Raw genomic sequence first — 18,487 nt, 5'->3', positions numbered from 1 at the left:
TCTGGGCAACCAGATTATTCCCAAGCAGGAAATGGCACCAGAAGAGCAGTTGTAAACCACAGACCATCAAATAAAATGTTGGAACTGGCTGAAAAGGTGCATCAGGGAGTGACGGGTAGTGGGGATTCCTGCATCCCAAGAGTCTGCAGGAATGAAATAGACTGGAAGCTCGTTCATGTTCTGAGCAGTGATATGAGAAACCATCAAAGCAGGTCCGGGGTTAACCCCGGGTTTACAACACGGCAGAAATTTGCCACCCCTAAAGAATCCCTCCAGGCTGCGTACAGAGGATGTCAGCACCAGCTGGAAGCGAGGACTGTTGTGGCTTCTCAGCCCCATGAAAGAGAATCCTCCCTAGTCCCCAGTGGGCAGAACTGGGGACAATCAGATCTGAACAGGGCACTCATGCCACTGCCAAGGAGGTGAGTCGGCAACTGACAGGGCCTGGAGGGTCTGCTGGTCTAGACCACTGACCAAAGGATGGTGCCATCCTGAGAGTTTCTCTCCCCCAGCCCATCACCAGGATAATAGTCGGAGGGGAGTCTGACTACAAAACTCCTAACGAATTCAGATATGAAGAACAGAACATACTCCAATGGGAAATCAGTTTCCAGAGGGAGGGGACGCAAGGGGGAGGGGGAGGATGGTCTGCATCTCCCTCCTCTGATGACTATAAGCTGCGCTGGAGGGAGCTAAATGTATGGTTTAGCCTACAGGAGGAAGGATGGTGAGGACTCACACCTGGACCAGACTGAGACAAATGGAGGAGCTCTGGACATCAACTGGAGACTATGGACCTAGATACTGAAGCCATCACAGCCCTGGGACATCTGTGCAGCAGCTGGATGTGACTTCAGGCTGTCTCTTGTTGGGGCAGATGTGGACAACCATCAGGACTGGGGGCAAGCTCCCTAGCCTGCACTTGTCAGAAATGTCCTTGGGCTTGTTTATATCCTCTTAGGGCAGGGTTTCCTAACTTTAGCACTCTTGACACTTGAGGTTGGATAATTCTTTGTTGCAGGGGGCTGTCCAGTATACTGTAGGATGTTTGGCAGAATCTCTGGCCTCTATTCACTAGATGACAGTAGCACACTCCCTCCAAAAAATTTGTGACAACCAAAAATGTCTCCACCGCGGGAGGGTAAAATCGCCCCTGGCTAGGAACCATGGAGGCAGTGAGGTACTTAGGAGTAGTATGAACAGGAGGAAGACAGTTGCAAGGGTGGGGAAAGAGTTGCAAGGGGAGTGTTCAGCAGTGCCCAGGGCCCTTAAGACAGGAGGTTAAAAGTTGGGTCTGGCGGTCACCTTGAGCCAATCTGGGCATGGGGTGAAGAGGGGTCAGAAGCCCAACTGCAAGGATTGTGGAGTGTGCAGAAGTGAGGAAGTGCAGTCAGTGCTGGGGGCTCCTCTTCGGGGACCTTTGACTGTGAGGTAGATCCTGCACAGTGTATTGGAGTCATGTCCACTATACTGTTCAATGAAAAAAATATAATGGCTAATTGAGTGTTTTGTGAAACAAAACCTCCAAAAATTCTGTAAGCATATGTGTATGCTATGTATATTATAGATTTATGTGTGCCTTATGTTACAGATTAATGTTTGAATAAGCAAAAAAGGTCTGGAAAAATATTTAGCATATAAGGTATTAACTAAGGAGGGTGGGATCAAGATCGGAGAATGGGAATCAGAAGTGTGGGTTTGGGGTGAGGTTGAGGTATGGGGCAGTAGGATGGAGGGCTTTTATATCTTTATATATTTCTGTGTTGTATAAAGCAAAATAAATGCTCACAAAAAATACAAAAAATAAAAGTAACTGAATTTACTGGCTTGGGTGGGTTTGGAAAGGCCACTTCTTCCTCTGGGATGGGAGGGAGGAAAAAGCAGACACTGATCTGCCTGGCAAGGGGGTGGGAAACCAGGGGGGCTCGTGTCTGTGTGTTCATGATGTGGACAAACAGACAAGGCATCTGAGAGTGAGCAAGGACATAAGGTCAGGGCGGGGGCGGGGGCTTCTGAGAAATGGCACTTGGTGGAATAACTTCACAGAATGGGGGTGGGGAATGGAGGGAGAGAAAAGGAAACTAAAGTGGGAGTCTGGAAGGAAAAGGCAGGGGAGCCAGGTAGGTCCAGGATGGGAACCAGATACAAACCTTAAGTATTACAGCCTGACACCCACTAGCTACAGCAATAACAGCACATACAAAAGGGGAAGAGGCAGGAGGGGTTGGCAGGGGTCTGTGCCTGATTCCCTGTCCCTTCTAGGCTTGTAGCATATCTTTTCATTTGCTGTTCTGCTATGGAGAAGCTCAGCACTAGTTATACTTTGTTTTCAGGTCCAATCAGCTGGGAGTGCAATTTCTAGCAACCCAGTCTTTACCTGAAAATACCTAAGATTTTAAAGTAAAGTTCAACTTACTTTAGGTCTTTGATTTTACAGTATGGATTACGCAGTGCTTGGCAGAGCAAGTGCAGTGGAGACACTGGCAAATTGCGCAGTTGGAAGGGCCTAAAAGAGACAAGAAAGTGAAAATAATTTAAAATGATTGAAGATAAAAATTTAAGTAAAACACTTATTTTGGCTTCTGTTGCTATACTAGTATTAATTTACCTCTTTCAAAAACCTTAGGCGGTCTTACCCCATTTTGGAGATAAGGAAATTAAGGCACAAAAAGTTAAGTAATCTTCCCAAGGTCACAGAGGAACAAAATGAAGGTCAATACTCAAATCTATTTGGCTCCAAAGCCAAAGCCATGTTATTGTGTGCCACGCACCAAGGTAGGCACTTTACATATAGAATTTATCCTATCTGGTCCTTAATCCAATGACAGGTATTATAATCACTATTTTGCAGATGCTCAGAGAGGTCAAGTGACTTGCCCAAGCTATCTTTATAATATAACTGATTCTTGGTTGTCAGTACTAACGGAAGAATTAATGACAATAATTGAGAACTAGAAAAGTTCAATACAATTGAAAAATGTGGGAGTTAGGGGCACCGATCCCCTCCAGTCAAAAATTCATGTAAAACTTTACAGTCAGTCCTCCCTATCCCTCCATATCCGAGCTTCTGCATCCAAGAATTCAACCAACCTCAATATTGTAGTATACATTTATTGAAAAAAAAAATCCATGTATAAGTGGACCTTTACAGTTCAAACCTTTGCTGTTCAAGGACCAACTGTAGTTAAATTCTCACTTAGTCAACATGCTTGGGAAAAGAGTTTTGGGGTTTACAATTTGAAGAGAGTTTAAGCTCTCTGATAAAGTCAATAGGATTGAAGTTTGGGGACTTCACCTAAGGCTGGTTTTCTGGAAAGCCAGAATGAACCAGAAGCCCCTTTTTGCTTGCATCAGTGCTTAAAAATCTCTCAATGTATGCTGTCTGTTATTTTACTTTATAATATATAGTTGAATTGAAGCTGTCATGAATTCATCAAGACATTGCAGCCAAGGTCCTTCATAATTCCAAGTTCATGTAATTTTTCCTACCCCTTTCCCTCTGGTCTTAAACACAAACTCTTGCTGCACCTCTCTTCCCTTCTTCACTTCCCACAAACACAAATACCCCATGCTCATTTCCACTTCTATGTTACTGCCCACTGAAGAAATATAACTATCTGAGAAAAGACTCAGGTTAATGCACTTTCCAAGTCGAACCTTCTGCCCACTCTCATCTCCTTGTCAAGGTCTCCTACCCCTCAGCTGGCCCAACAAGTAAAGGAGAGGCGCTGTCAATATTAAACTGAGTATTGAGAATGGACCTATGATCAGTGGCATTTTCCAAATAACAAAGGTATAAGTCTTCTTGGCTGCTTTAGCCAGTAGAGCTGTATTTGTAGTATACAGAGTCTGTATTGTATAAATGGTTTACCTAAGCCTCTTTCAACCCCAGCTCTTGACTTTCCGTGAAGGTGCAAGTCTGGCAAAAAGAACTAAGGCTTTATAGCAATATTCACAGGAGTGCAGCTCTGCCCCTTACTAACCTGGTGGTTTTTGAGGCCTCAGTGATGAAGTATATGTAGAGGAGAGTGATGACCAATTCAACATGAAGTTTACAATCTTTTCCAGAATAGTTATCAACACCAAAATAGCAGAGTCCCCAAAAATAATCTTAATGACTTATGTGCTCATAACTTTTTATAATTAGAAAGCACCTTCACAGAATGACATTGAAGACTAATAAACACACATACTCACATACACACACTTATAGTGACTAGCACAGTGCCTGGCACATAGTAAGTGCTCAAAAATGTTAGCTTTCCCTCAGTGTCTACATAGGCCAGTGTTCAATATGTGATAAATACTCAAATCCTTATTGTGTTGATTGACATAAAATATGGAAACCAGAAATAATTAATTTTATTTACTGACAATGCTATAAATGATCATGCACTTGAATACTTGAAACAAACAAGAAGGCCCATCATTGCAGTAGGCCAAAACACTGAAGAAAATACATTAATATACTCACTGATTAAGCGTTAAGGTTGGTGGCATGAATGCTGAGGCTCGATCTTCCTCCTCAAATCCAAGTAGGTGCTGACACTTCAGAGACACTGACAGGTGACTGTGACTGCTTTTTACACAGAATGACATAGCCAGAATGTCCATTTTTGTATAGGTAGGTTGAAGCAGTATAATTGACTCTAACTCAGCAATTATCCTTTTTGCATATTCTTCTTCCTGAATCTCATACAAACAGCGGAACAAGTCCATTGGCTCAGTCTGTAACCTAGAAGATTTATCCTTTATTTCTTTCTCAGTCCACTTCAGTAACTCCTCTCGAAGTCCTGGAGAGACTTTTCTTCCAAAAGTAGTTTCCACAGTCTTTCCCTTTCCTTTATGTAAGAGACCAAATAAGAACTGTATTGTTAATGATGAAAACCCTTTTCCATACTGCTGGAATATTTCTTGCCACGTTTTCCCCACTTGATCAAAAAACATCCAGCTGCTGTCATTCTTCAGGGCATAGAACACAGCGGAAAGGAACTCTTGGAAACTGAAGTGAAGGAAAGTATAGACACTGACACCACTTTCAACTTTTTTCAAAAAGTGATTAAGAAAAGTGCAGTTGGTATCATACACTCCTATCCCATGTCTTCTGAGGTCACTGACTTGAAATAGGACCTGCTGGTTCTGCAGTCCCTCTGCAGCCAAAGAACAAAGGCCCCACAGGCAACTCTGTCCCTTCCACACTGAGATGCCTGTAAGGGTTTTGAGGCACTTGGAAAAGTAGAACAGATATACATCAGTCATGGTCTTAAGTGACCTCATAAGAGTCCTGTCACCATCTCCCTGTGACTGCAGGACACGGCAGATCATCCAGGAGATGATGGGAAGAGCAGACATAATGTCAAGGCCTTCATTTTCTCGCAGACCATAAAAGACTCTCATTGCTGCATTAGCACCTGAAAACTGACTTAAGAAATATGCTTTTTTTTCAGCATCTGTAAACCATAAGATCTCTGCCTGGATAGGTTGTTTTAACAGAGAGTGGAGCTTCTTCATGGTTGTAGGCCGGGCAGTTATCAGGAGGGAGGATTCAGGGAATAGTTTTTTCCTCACGAAACTACGTAAGAGGGTCTCTACCGGCTTCTTCTCCTGGAGGTTGGCACTAAGATCCTCTTCCTGGTCACATACAGGGTACTGAAGCTCAGGAAATCCATCAAGAATGAACAAAAGCTTCTCTGGATATACAGGAATAACATCCAGGATTGGTCCATTTATATCTTGGAAAGTTTTAGCGATCAGGTCAGCAGCACTAAGTTTAGCAATATGGCTTATTTCTCTGCAGTTTACATAGATGAGATAGTCAAATCTGCCTGGAGTAACTATTCCTGCTGCCCAGTCAAACATAAACTTATGCACCACAGCTGTTTTCCCAATCCCAGCACATCCCTGAAGCACCACAGTTTTGGGTGAGCTGGAGCCATCTTCTTCAGGATCAAATACATGTTCCATCTCAATAAAATTATCTTGTTGAGGAATTCCGCATGCTGGCTTTTCTGATATACAATGTTCTTTTACAACAAGCAATCGTGACTTTATATGCTTGCCATGGAGATAACATTTATCAACTCCTATTTTTTGGTATTTTTCCTTTAGATGTTTTCTAAATACTTCCCGGTAACCTAATAAGGTGACACCAGAGTTAGTAATCACAGAATCCTAGACAACAATACAAACAACAACGTTATAACTAATATCACCATCACCACCATCTCCACTTGGATGTCTCAAAGGCTGCTCAAACGTCATGTATCTGAGCCCTTGACTGCTACTCCGCTGCCTACCCCCCTAAAAAAAACCCTCCCCAGGCATCTCATCTTAGTGAAATGGTGCCAGCCTCAGAAAAATGTTAGGAGTCATTATTTCTTTTTTTCCTTGAATCCTCCGCATCCAATTAGCAAGGCCTATCACTTATACCTCCAAAACAAGCCGTCAATCCATTTATTTATCACTACATCCTCAAATACCACCCAAGTACAAGGCACTACCAATTCTTTACTGGACTGCTGAAATGGCCTCTTAATCATGTACTCTTGCCATCTATGGCTTCTCTCTACACAAGGAGCCAATGTAATCTTCTAAAAGTATCAATTACATCATGTCACTGCCCTGCCCAAAACTTTTCAAGAGCTTTTCATTACACTTGATATAAAATTCAAAATCCTTACCTTATCCTACCAGGTGTGCTACAATCTGGGCCCTACCTACCTCTGCTCCCCAGCCTCTTTTTACATCTTTCTCCTTCTCAGTCCTTACACTAAAGCCACACTGGCTTACTTTTAGTTTCTCACAAATGCCATGTTCTTTCCCACTTCAAGGCCTTTCCACCAACTATTCTCTCTGCTTGGAACACCCTCTTCCTGTTCTTCTCATGGAGAGCCCCTTCTCATCCTTCAGATCTTAAACATTACTTCTAAGCACCCAATTTAAAGCAGATTCTCTCTACCACTCCCTTTCCCATGACCCCGTTTTACCTTTATAACACTTATCACAACTTATAATTGTCTTGTTTATTTTTTCATTATCTATCTTTCCCACTAAACAGTAATCTACATGAAAACAGGGACCTTATCTGTCTTCTTCATCACAGTACCCTAAGTACCTAGTGTGGTGCCTGGAACATGGTAGTCAATAAACATTTATTGAAAATGGCTATAAATGCTTGTTTTTGAATTAAAAAGAAGTCATTTATTATGCCTATTCTGTGCCAGATACTATACTAGGCCCTTTACATATATTTTTAATTTAATTCTCACAATTTTCCCGTAAAGTAGGTATTATCCACACTTTATAGTTGAGGGAACTGCAACTTATTCCAAGGGTTTTAAGTTTATAAGTGTGCAATCTGTGTTTAGGTCTTGTGCTCAGAAGACCCATGCTTGGTGTAATACTCTGCTGTTCCTATCTTGAAATTCTTAAACAAGGAATCTTGCTTTTACATTTTGCACCGTACCCCATAAATAAGTAGCCAGTCCTGCTTATAGCATTTGGTAACTTGTCCTAGATTTGGCTGCTAGTAAGTGGCAAAGACTTAATTAAGAGACTTAATTAAGACTCAGGTTTGTCTGAAGCCATGGTTTATGTGCTTAAATATTATACCACATAGCTTTTCACTTTCTGCAAATAGAAAAAATAATCCAAAGAGTCAGTTATCAAGTTCAAACTTCTGTTAAGTCAATGTCTAAACTAGTGTGAACGAAAAATACTGCAACCATATCAGTAAATAAAGAATGCTGAAGCCTTCAAGTCATCAGCGGCTGCTACCACCCACCAGTGAAGACAAGCCTGCAGCCTGGCCTCTGCAACCACTCACAGTGGTGCACCCTGAGGGGACTCAGAATAAGAAAGGACAGGATACTGGCCCTAAATAGCTAGGGGCTTGTCAAAGGAATGAATTCAATGAGCCCAAATGTTTACTTCCTCCCATACAGAGAAAAGCACTAAATTCTTTAAATTGAGATGCCTGGTTTTCTTTAGTTAACAAGTAATCTTTTAATGCTCCAACTACCCGATCTTTGTTGTAAAACTCCTGTATACCCTAGCTCCTCCCCTACCTCTTCTGAGCAGTCCCTCAGAGCAATCTGAAAGGCTGTCATCCCAGGCTAGAAGGGGTTCCAGTCCTCAGAAATGTCCGCCAAATAAAACATAACTCTCAACTTTTAAGCTGTGCGTTTATTTCAGTCGACACTAACATTTCCCAATTAAGTTTTCCATGGAACACTTTTGCAAGATATTAACAAAAGAACGGTGAAAAAGGTGTCCTGTGGTCAAATAATGTAAGGGGAATGCACATTCTACCCCTTTTTAGAGTTCTCAATGCATATTATCATGTGAAAGGCTCTTAGAGGATCTACAATTAAAAAAAAAACAGGCTGTTTAACTTTGTTCAATTCAGTTCAATAATTTCTGGTCTTAAATGACTACAGAATCCTTTTTCAAAAGCAAAATTATTAATTCCTGGAGAATAGTAATCTGTAAAACTCAATTTGGGGAATGCTGAGCTACATAAATGTTGGCAAACTTATTCTGTAAAATTCTGTAAACAGTTTAGGCTTTTAGGTCTCTGATGCAATTACAGGCATACTTCAGAGATATTGCGGGTTCAGTTTCCGACCACTGCAATAAAGCGAATATTGCAATAAAGCAAGTCAAACAAATTTTTTGGTTTCTCCATGCGAAGTTACATTTACACTATACTGTAGTCTATTCATTGTGCAATAGCATTATGTCTAAAAAACAATGTACATACTTTAAAAAATACTTCATTGCAAAAAAAATGCTAACCATCATCTATCTGACAGAACAAGATTGTCACAAACCTTCAATTTGTTAAAAAAAAAAAAAAGCAGTATCTGTGAAGCGCCATACAGTGAGGCACAATGAAACAAGGTATGCCTTTACTCAGCTCTGCCATCTTAGTACGAAAGCAGCCATAGACAACATGTAAATGAATGGACATGGCTGGTTCCAGTAAAATTTTATTTACAAAAACGGGCAGCTGGCTGAATTTGGCCTACTAGCTATAATTTGTTGACCTCAGTCTAGATCATTCCAGAAGCAGACTGGTCTATTCTGTCCAGAAAGTTTTGAACATCTGGTGCTTGACCACCACCATCAGTGGTCCTCCTAGTAAGTGAATACCTATTCTAAATGATGTAAAGTCCTCTTTGTTATGATAGTCTGGGGCTTCATGGATATTGCCAAAAAAAAAAAAAAAATCAGATTGTTGCCCAGTGAATATGGGGGACGAAATGGGAGAGGACTGAGAATGAGTAGCTGGGTTCATGGGAAGCACTATTCTGAAAACTTATAAAAAACAGTAAAACAGAAAAGACATCTACCTGTAAGCTCCTTCCATGAAAATGAAGCTAGAGAACTTGAAGCAGCTGTGGGAGGAAAAAGCTAGGTTAAGAGTAGCGCAATACACATTCATACCAAAACATGAAATATACAGAAATTTAATCACACTGTTACAGCCATTCATGCTGTTCCCCAAACAGACATATAACAAAGAAAGAAACCCACCTCACATTAGATGTCCAACATAAAATAAAACCTAAGAACTTCCCTCACAGATATACTTAAAATGTAAACATTTATATTTATATGATTAATAAGGAAAACTTTAGGCATGAACTTTAAGGGGCATACATTATTTGAAGTGATTGTTTCTGACATTTTTACTTTCCTTTGAACATTAGCGTATTGCTTCTGTTGAGCCTAACTAATTAATGAGAAAGAATAAGGTACTGCTGATACTAGTTCTACAGAAATATACAATCACCTACATTCAAATGCATATACACACACTCAATCCAAACACTTATATATATAGGTATATAGATAAAAACACACAAGTGCGCACACACACACATGCACACCCCTCCACATTCATACAGGATTTTAGTACTTGCACACCTTTATAGGCAAGAGTGAGACTAGGTGTGACTAGGTGGATGGGAGGAAGCAGAGCCTGGAGAGGCAGATATTAAAATGTCACAGAAATGGGCAGCAAGAGAATGGTCTGGTGAAGATAACCAGTTTCTAGTCCCCATAGCTAAACATTCCTCGGAGTTCAGGAATCAGCCACTGGGGGAAGAATTCCAGCAATCTTCACTCTACTTTTTTGTGGTATCTCCTGTGAAAAATCTGTGGTTACAATAAAGGGAGAGACTTAAGTCTTTCATGATTATAAATGCTTTAGGGACTATGGAAAACAGTAGAAACAACAGTTGCATCTTCTTTCTGTCTTTCTTTTTCCTCACTTTGGGAAACACAAAAATTGTAGGGAGATTATTAATGGGTAAATTCTGTATCCATGTAATATCTTAATATACACACACTTATATACATACAACACAATTTTTAAAATTCAGAAGAATCCCAAAGTCCATGAGGAGAAGAAGTAGGGGAAAGAGAATGAACAGGATTACCTAGCTTATACCCTTTCTTACCTCAGTCACTCACCTTTATGTTTAGACAATAAACTCCAGGTACAAGCAGGTCCCATATCTTTTCTTTTCTTTTGACTGTTCATCCTGGCAAATCAAGAAGACTGTAATCCAAAACAGAAATGATGACTGTAAGGCCCAGTGGAAGCCCAAAGTAAAAAAGTAACTCAAGAAAGACTAGTCACCTAAGGCATTACGAAGCTGGGGGAGAGAGAAGGCCCAAAAACCAAGTAGATAGCTGGGATGGGACTAGGAGATCACATGAAGATAGACCAAAACCAACAGTCTTCAACTTGAAGAGGAAAAAAAATAAAAAGAGGATAGAATATCTGCAGACTTTTGAAGAGTACAAATATGGAGAATGCCAAATTGAGCTCTATATTGGGTTACTAAGGGAATAGGATTTAGGGAGTATACCTCTAATGCTTGTGGTCAAGACAAGAATGACTGTGTCCCTTTTTTTTTTTTCTTATTTTTTTATTGACATGTAGTCAATTTACTGCTGTGGGACACAAGGCTGCCAGTCGCTAAGCCAGTGACATGCAAGTTGGTAAAACAATTTACCAGAGATTAAGTATAAGAATAGAAAGGAGTTTATTAAGGTGTGCTGTCATAGGCAACAGTGAGCCACAAAGGCAAGGGGTGCCTGTATGAACACTGAGGGCTGGTTGTTGGGGTGTTTTATAAGGTCAAGTCACAAGGTACCGGATTGGCTTGTGCACAAGTCTCTGGTTGTAGGTGAGGTAAGAGGTTTAGGGTCCATGAAGGGCTGTGAGGTTTGACTCTGATAAGGCAGGCATTACCTGGAGCTATTAGTTTGTTAGGGGAAACATGCCCAGTAAAGAATGTACTTTATCTCTTGAGGGAAAAATGACTCTGTCCTTCTACAACACATTTTGGTACCATTCATAAAGGGAGAATAAGACCACAGATTAGAATACTGTGGTATAAGAATCAGTCTAGAGAGTCAGGAGATCTAGGCCCTAGACCATTTCTAAAACTATCCACCTATGGACCTTGAGTAAGATTCTTCTACTTTCTGGATCTATTTTATTATTTTCAAAATGGCAGAGGGAATGTTAGCCTAGGTTTCTTTCCAGGTTGAACACCGTAAGATCAGTGGTTCTAAGTCCCAGCTGCACATTAGAATCACCTTCACACCACCCTCTAGAATTTTTTTTGCAATATTACTTATCAATTTCTAACACACTTGGTAATTTTCTTATGTATTAGGCTTATTGTTCATTTTCAGTCTTTCCCACCTACATTTAATTATTGGCCCCAATTCTCAGACTTTGCCATGAACTTGGTGATCCACACAAAAGAAGTAGAGCTTATTTTCCCACCTTTTGTCTCTGAGCTCAGCTTTGAGACTTGCTTTGGCTAATGGAGTGTACACAGATGTGACTTGAGCAGGGATTGAAATGTGCCTGCACGGTTCTACATGCCCCCTCTTGTGATCTTCTGCCACTGGCATGAGACAAGCAATGAGAGAAACAAGCCCCAGGTAGTCCATTGGTCTAAGGATGAGAAATGCATGAAGTAGAGCCACCCCAGTTTACTCAGTCCTACAGCACGAAAAGTAGAGTCACTCCTGCCTAAATCAAGAGTTGCCCAACAGAACCCTGCTTAATCAGCTGAATCCCAGCTGGCCTCCAGATCTGTGAGAATAAGTGATTAATAAATTCTTAATTTTTCATGCCACTGAGATTTTGTGGTTGTTATATATTGTGGCAACAGTTAACTGATACATCTTGCTGGAAAGTAAATGTTTAGAAAATGTTTGGCATGGAGAAGATATCCCTTAAATATGTGTTGAATAAACTGAAGGAATGAATAAAATCTTTTTTAAAAAAATCCAATGCCTAGTCTGCATTCCTGATAAATTAAATCAGAACCTTTGATAATGAGGTTTGGCATCAATTTCTTTTCAAAGTTCCCTAGGTGATTCTAATATGCAGCCAGGGAAGAGAGCCACTGTTCTAAGATTTAGTTATTTCTGATAGAGGAGAGTGTATTGGTGAAGCACACAGGCTTTGCAATCAAACAAATGTGTTCAAGCCCTGACTCTACCACTTACTATGTGACAACCACTGAATTAACATCTCTAAGCCTCAGATTCCTCAACTATTAAGTAGGGATAACAAGAGCACTTTCCTAATAAGGTTATTAGGAAGATTAAATGAGGTATGCATTTGAAGTATTCAGTATACTACATGGTACACAGTAAGGGCTCAATAATCCTAAACTGTAGCTAATGGTGTTGTTGTACCATTTGATATGGAGTAAAAATGCCTTTAAACTTAGATAGACCTTACTTAAATTCCATTTCCACTGCTTTCTAGCAATACGACTTTGAGTAAATTACTTACTCTCTAAGACTACAGTAATCCATCTGTAAAATATGGTGATAACAATAACTACTTCACTAATTTGTTGTGAGGATTAAATAAGATGACACATAAAACACTTAGCAGAGGACCGAGTGCAATATGAATAATAAATGTGAGAAAAAATAAGTTGGCATTTATTATAACTGACAGAAAAAAGTTACACTCTATTAAAATCTCCACATAACAACTTCATTTTTATGAGATGGAATGTTCCCAGCACAGTGTTATATTCCTATACACAGGGTTCTTCCTCCAATCACTAGGAATATCATGTCCTTTAAAAAATAGAATAAATTCTCTAGTAAAAATTACTCCAATAAGCAGTACTGCCCTCAGGTAATGGAGCTGGAGGAGAACATGGCCATTCATTTTCTTCTTAGATTATCTCTACTATGCCCATTATTTCAATCACCCTTATGACTTCCTTGTTTATCCCAGTCTAGCCCTCTCCTCTGAGATCGAGATTTATTCATCTAAAGCCTTACTCAACATCTCCACTTGGATGTTGACACCTCTCTTTTACTTATCTCCTTTGGTAATCATTGTTTGGTTTGTCTGAGGTTCTGCTACCTAAATGCCCGAAGCTTCCTTAGTTCCTGACCTCCTTGAGGCCTTGTTTTTGAGTACTTCATGTAGTTTCAAGCAACTCTAGTATCCTTCCAAAAATCCCTGTTTTTGCTCAAGGTTTTCAGAATCAATTTCTGTTGCCTGCAACTAAAGAACTCTGACACAAAAATTATACCAGAGATATTAAGAATGAACCATCAGAAAGAGAAAATTTAAAAAACAATCCCATTCACAGTCACATCAAAAAGAATAAAATACCTGGAAATAAATTTATCTAAAGAGGTAAAAGACTTGTACTCAGAAAACTATAGGGCACTGATGGAAGAAACTGAAGATGACACAAAGAGACAGAAAGATATACTGTGCTCATGGATTGGAAGAATTAATATTGTTAAAATGACCATACTACCCAAGGCAAGCTACAGATTCAATGCAATCTCTGTCAAAATATCAATGGCCTTTTTCACAGAACTAGAACAAATATTCTAAAATTTGTATAGAAACACAAAAGACCCCAAATAGCTAAAATAATCTTGAGAAAGAAGAACAAAACAAGAGGTATCATGCTCCCTGATTTCAAACTGTACTACAAACTTCCCATAATCAAGACAGTATGAGGGGGAAGGGTATAGCTCAAGTGACAGAGCACATGCTTAGCATGCATGAGGTCCTGGGTTCAATACCCAGTACCTCCTCTAAATCAATCAATCAATCTTTAAAAAAAAAAAACCAGTATGGTATTGGCACAAAAAAAGACACACAGATCAATGGAACAGAATAGATAGCCCAGAAATGAACCCAAACTTACATGGGCAATTAATGTATAACAAATGAGGCAAGAATATATAATGGGGGAAAGACAGCCTCTTTGATAAATGGTGTTGGGAAAACTGGACAACTATATGCAAAAAGAATCAAACTGGACTACTTTGTCACACCATATACAAAAATAAACTCAAAATGGATTGAAGACTTAAATGTAAGACCTGAAACCATAAAACTGCTAGAAGAAAACATGGGGAATACACTCTTTGACATCAATCTTAGCAATATTATTTTGGGTATGTCTCCTCAGGCAAGAAGAAGAAACAAAAGCAAGAATAAACAAATGGTACTACATCAAACTAAAAAAGCTTTTGCACAGTAAAGGAAGCTATCGACAAAAACAAAAAGCCCCCTGCTGAACAGGAGAAGATACCTGCAAATGATATATCCAGTAAGGGGCTAATATCCAAAATATACAAAGAACTCAGAAAACTCAACATCAAAAAACAAACAACCCAATTAAAAAATGGGCAGAGGTGGGTGGGGGGTATAGCTCAGTGGTAGAGCACATGCTTGGCGTGCACAAGGTCCTGTGTTCAATCCCCAGTGCCTCCGTCAAGGGGTAGAAAAATAGTCAGAGTACCTGCATAGACAATTTCAAAAAAAGACATACAGATGGCCAACAGGCAAATGAAAAGAGGCTCAATATTACTAATCATCAGGAAAAAGCAGATGAAAACTTCAGTGAGATATCACCTTACACCTATCAGAATGGCTATTATCAAAAAGACAACAAGGCGAGGATGTGGAGAAACAGAACCCTGTGCACTGCTGGTAGGAATGTATATTGCTGCAACCACAATGGAAAACAGTATGGAGATTCTTCAAAAAATTAAAAATAGAATTACCATATGATCAGCAACTCCACTTCTGGGTATTTATCTGAAGAAAACAAGACCACTAATTATAAAATACGTATGCACCCCTATGTTCTTTGCAGCAATATTTACAATAGTCAAGATATGGAAGAAACCTAAGTTCCCATTGATAGATGAATGGATAAAGAACAAGTGGTATATATATATATACAATGGAATATTACTCAGCCATGAAATCTTGCCATTTGCAACAACGTATGTGGAATCTAAAAAACAAAACAAACGAACAGAAACAGAGTCATAGATACACAGAACAAACAGGTGGTTGCCATATGGGAGGGGGTTGAGGGGAGGAGAGAAGTAAGTTAAAGATATTAAGAGGTGCAAACTTTCAGTTACAAAATAAATGAGTCACAGTGTGGGGAATATAGTCAATAATTATGTAATATCTTTGTATGGTGACAGATGACAACTAGACTTATTGTGGTGATCTTTTGGAAATGTATAGAAATATCGAATCACCATGTTGTATACCAGGAACTAACATAGTGTTGTAGATCAATTATACTTCAAAAGCAGACAAAGAACCAAACTCATAGAAAAAGAGATCAGATTTGTGACCACCAGAGGTGGGGGGAGGGGATTAGATGAAGGTAGTCAAAAGGTACAAAGTTCTACTCATAAGATAAATTAAGTACTATGGATATAATGTACAGCATGATAAAGATAATTAACACTGCTGTATGAAAGTTGTTAAGAGAGTAAATCCTAAAAGTTCCCATCACAGGGAAAAATTTTTTTCTATTTCTTTAATGTTGTATCTATATTAGACAATATAATCATTTCATGATGTAAGTCATATCATTACGTTGTACACTTTAAACTTATACAGTGCTGTATGTCAATTACATCTCAATAAAACTGAGGAAAAAAGAAATTAAAAAATATATGAGAGAGTAAGTTACAGTCAACAGACTTTTAGGGAATTATGGGAGTATTTTATAACAGGTTATCAGATGCAGTTAGAGTAAAATGCTGTGAGATGGCCCAAATTTCAGAATGGGAAAGTAGTAGCCATTGTACTAGGATTTCCACTAGAACAAATGGAATCTTTATGCAAAGTACTAAAAGATGCCCTCCCCAAGAAGACAAATCAAAGTAAGATGTCTCCTCCGGGCAGCTGAATTACAAAAGGGTAAAACTGTGCTTCTTCCTCTGGTATGGGGGAACACCAAGCTAGGGAAAACAAGTTTGAGAACAGGGTATGGGCTAATTTCAGTCCCCATTCATACCCTTGGCTGTGTGTCTTTTCAGTCAATAAACTGTACAACTTTTCATGGTGACTTTACATGGTATGCGTGCTGCCAATAACAGAGGAGAGAAATGCTGCAAATTTAAATCTCATCTCTAAGCCTAAAATAAGACTCTGTGTTTTTTTATTGAGATATAACTCACATATCATAAAATTCACCCTTTTAAAGTGTATAATTCAATGCTTTATAAGTACACTCACAAAGTTTTATAACCATTACCACTATTTAATTACAGAGCGTTTTCATCACCCCAAAAAGAGATGCTGTAACCATTAAGCAAACACCCTATTCTCCCTTCTCCCAGGACCTGGCAACCACAATTCTACTTTATGTCTCTAAGGATTTGCCTATTCTGGACATTTCGTATAAATGGAATCATACAATATGTAGCCTTTGTGTCTGGCTTTGTTTACTCAGTATAATGTTTTCAAGGTTCATCCATGTTGTAGTGTTTATCAGTACTTCCTTCTTTTTATGACTGAATAATAATCTATTTCACATCCACTAGAACAGTTATAATTTTAAAAATGGAAAATGCCAAGATGTGGAAAAATCAGATCCCTCATACACTGCCAATAGGAATATAAAATGCTGCAGCCACTATGGAAAATTTTGACATTTCCTCAATAAATTAAACATAGGATTACCATGGGATCTAGCAACTCCACTCCCAGATAATATACCCAAAAGGATTGAAAACAGGTATTTTAAAAAAATTTGTACAAGGATATTCAAAGAAACACCATACATAACAGCAAAAAGGTGAAAATAACCCCAATGTCTATCAACTGATGAACTGAATAAATAAAATGTGGTATATACTTACAGCGGAATATTATCCAGCCATAAGAAGGAACAAAGTACTGATAAGTGCTACAATATAGATGAAGCTTGAAAACATGCTATGTGAAGGAAGTATGATTCCATTTATATGAAATGAACATAACAGGCAAATCCATAGAGACAGAAAGTAGAGTAGTGGTTGCCAGGGTTGGGGGCAAAGGGGAATTGGTAGAGACTGCTAATGGTTATGCGATCTCTGTTTGGGATGTTGGAAATATTCTGGAATTAGTGGTAATGGTTGCACAGAATTGTGAATATACTGGAAATCACTAAGTTGTACACTTTAAAAAGGTGGATTTTATGGTATGTAAATAAAATCAATCAATATTAATTTAATAAAGTCAATAAACTAAACTTGAGGTAATCATTTTACAACATATACCTATATTAAATCATTATGTTGTCCATCTAAAATTAATACAGAGTTATATGTCAATTATAGCTCTATTAAAAATAGAAAAAGAGGCACAAAAACAGATATGGATCAATAGAACAGAACAGAGAGCCCAGAAATAAACCCACATATCTACGGTCAATTAATCTTCGACAAAGGAGGCAAGAATATACAATGGAGAAAAGACAGTCTCTTACGGCTAGTAGTGTTTGGAAAGCTGGACAGCCACATGTAAATCAGTGAATTAAGAACACTCCCTCACACCATACACAAAAATAAACTCAAAATGGTTTAAAGACTTAAATATAAGACAAGACATCATAAAAACTCCTAGAAGAGAACATGGGCAAAACATTCTCTGACATAAATTGTAGCAATGTTTTCTTAGGTCAGTCTCCCAATGCAATAGAAATAAAAGCAAAAATAAACAAATGGGACCTAATCAAACTTATAAGCTTTTGCACAGCAAAGGAAACCATAACAAAATGAAAAGACAACCTATGGACTGGGAGGAAATATTTGCAAACCATGTAACCAACAAGGACATAATTTCCAAAATATACAAACAGCTCATACAACTCAATAGCAAAAAAACAAACAACCCAATCAAAAAATGGGCAGAAGACCTAAACAGACATTTCTCCAAGTAAGACATACAGATGACCAATAGGCACATGACAAGATGCTCAATATCACTAATTATCAGAGAAATGCAAATCAAAACTACTATGAAGTATCACCTCATACTGGTCAGAATGGCCATCATTAAAAAGTCTACAAACAATAGGGGGAGGATATAGCTCGGTGGTAGAGTGCATACCTAGCGTGTACGAGGTCCTGGGTTCAATCCCTAGTACCTGCATAATAAATA

At 38.9% G+C, this 18,487-nt stretch overlaps 1 protein-coding gene across 5 annotated transcripts in view; it reads right to left on the bottom strand.

The window, feature by feature from the left end:
• LOC105095422 (NACHT, LRR and PYD domains-containing protein 12) overlaps positions 1-18,487 on the bottom strand; it is a 40,806-nt gene that overhangs the window by 14,538 nt on the left and 7,781 nt on the right. For 4 of the 5 annotated variants that reach the window (XM_064482921.1, XM_064482917.1, XM_064482919.1 and 1 more), the window contains exons 3-6: positions 10,480-10,567; positions 9,354-9,398; positions 4,475-6,134; positions 2,417-2,506 (exon numbers count right to left, since the gene is read on the bottom strand). In XM_064482921.1, coding sequence (XP_064338991.1) covers positions 2,417-2,506; positions 4,475-6,134; positions 9,354-9,398; positions 10,480-10,549 — 1,865 coding nt within the window. In that variant the 5' untranslated portion in view covers positions 10,550-10,567. Of the gene's footprint in view, positions 1-2,416; positions 2,507-4,474; positions 6,135-9,353; positions 9,399-10,479; positions 10,568-15,096; positions 15,131-18,487 lie in introns of all 5 variants that reach the window. The other variant, XM_064482920.1, reaches the window with a different exon arrangement.

The sequence above is a fragment of the Camelus dromedarius genome, chromosome X, assembly GCF_036321535.1.
Source record: "Camelus dromedarius isolate mCamDro1 chromosome X, mCamDro1.pat, whole genome shotgun sequence".
In the NCBI taxonomy this organism is placed as follows: Eukaryota; Metazoa; Chordata; class Mammalia; order Artiodactyla; family Camelidae; genus Camelus; species Camelus dromedarius.
The sequence above is the reverse complement of the archived record's forward strand: the minus strand, read 5'-3'. Positions and strand labels throughout refer to the sequence as shown.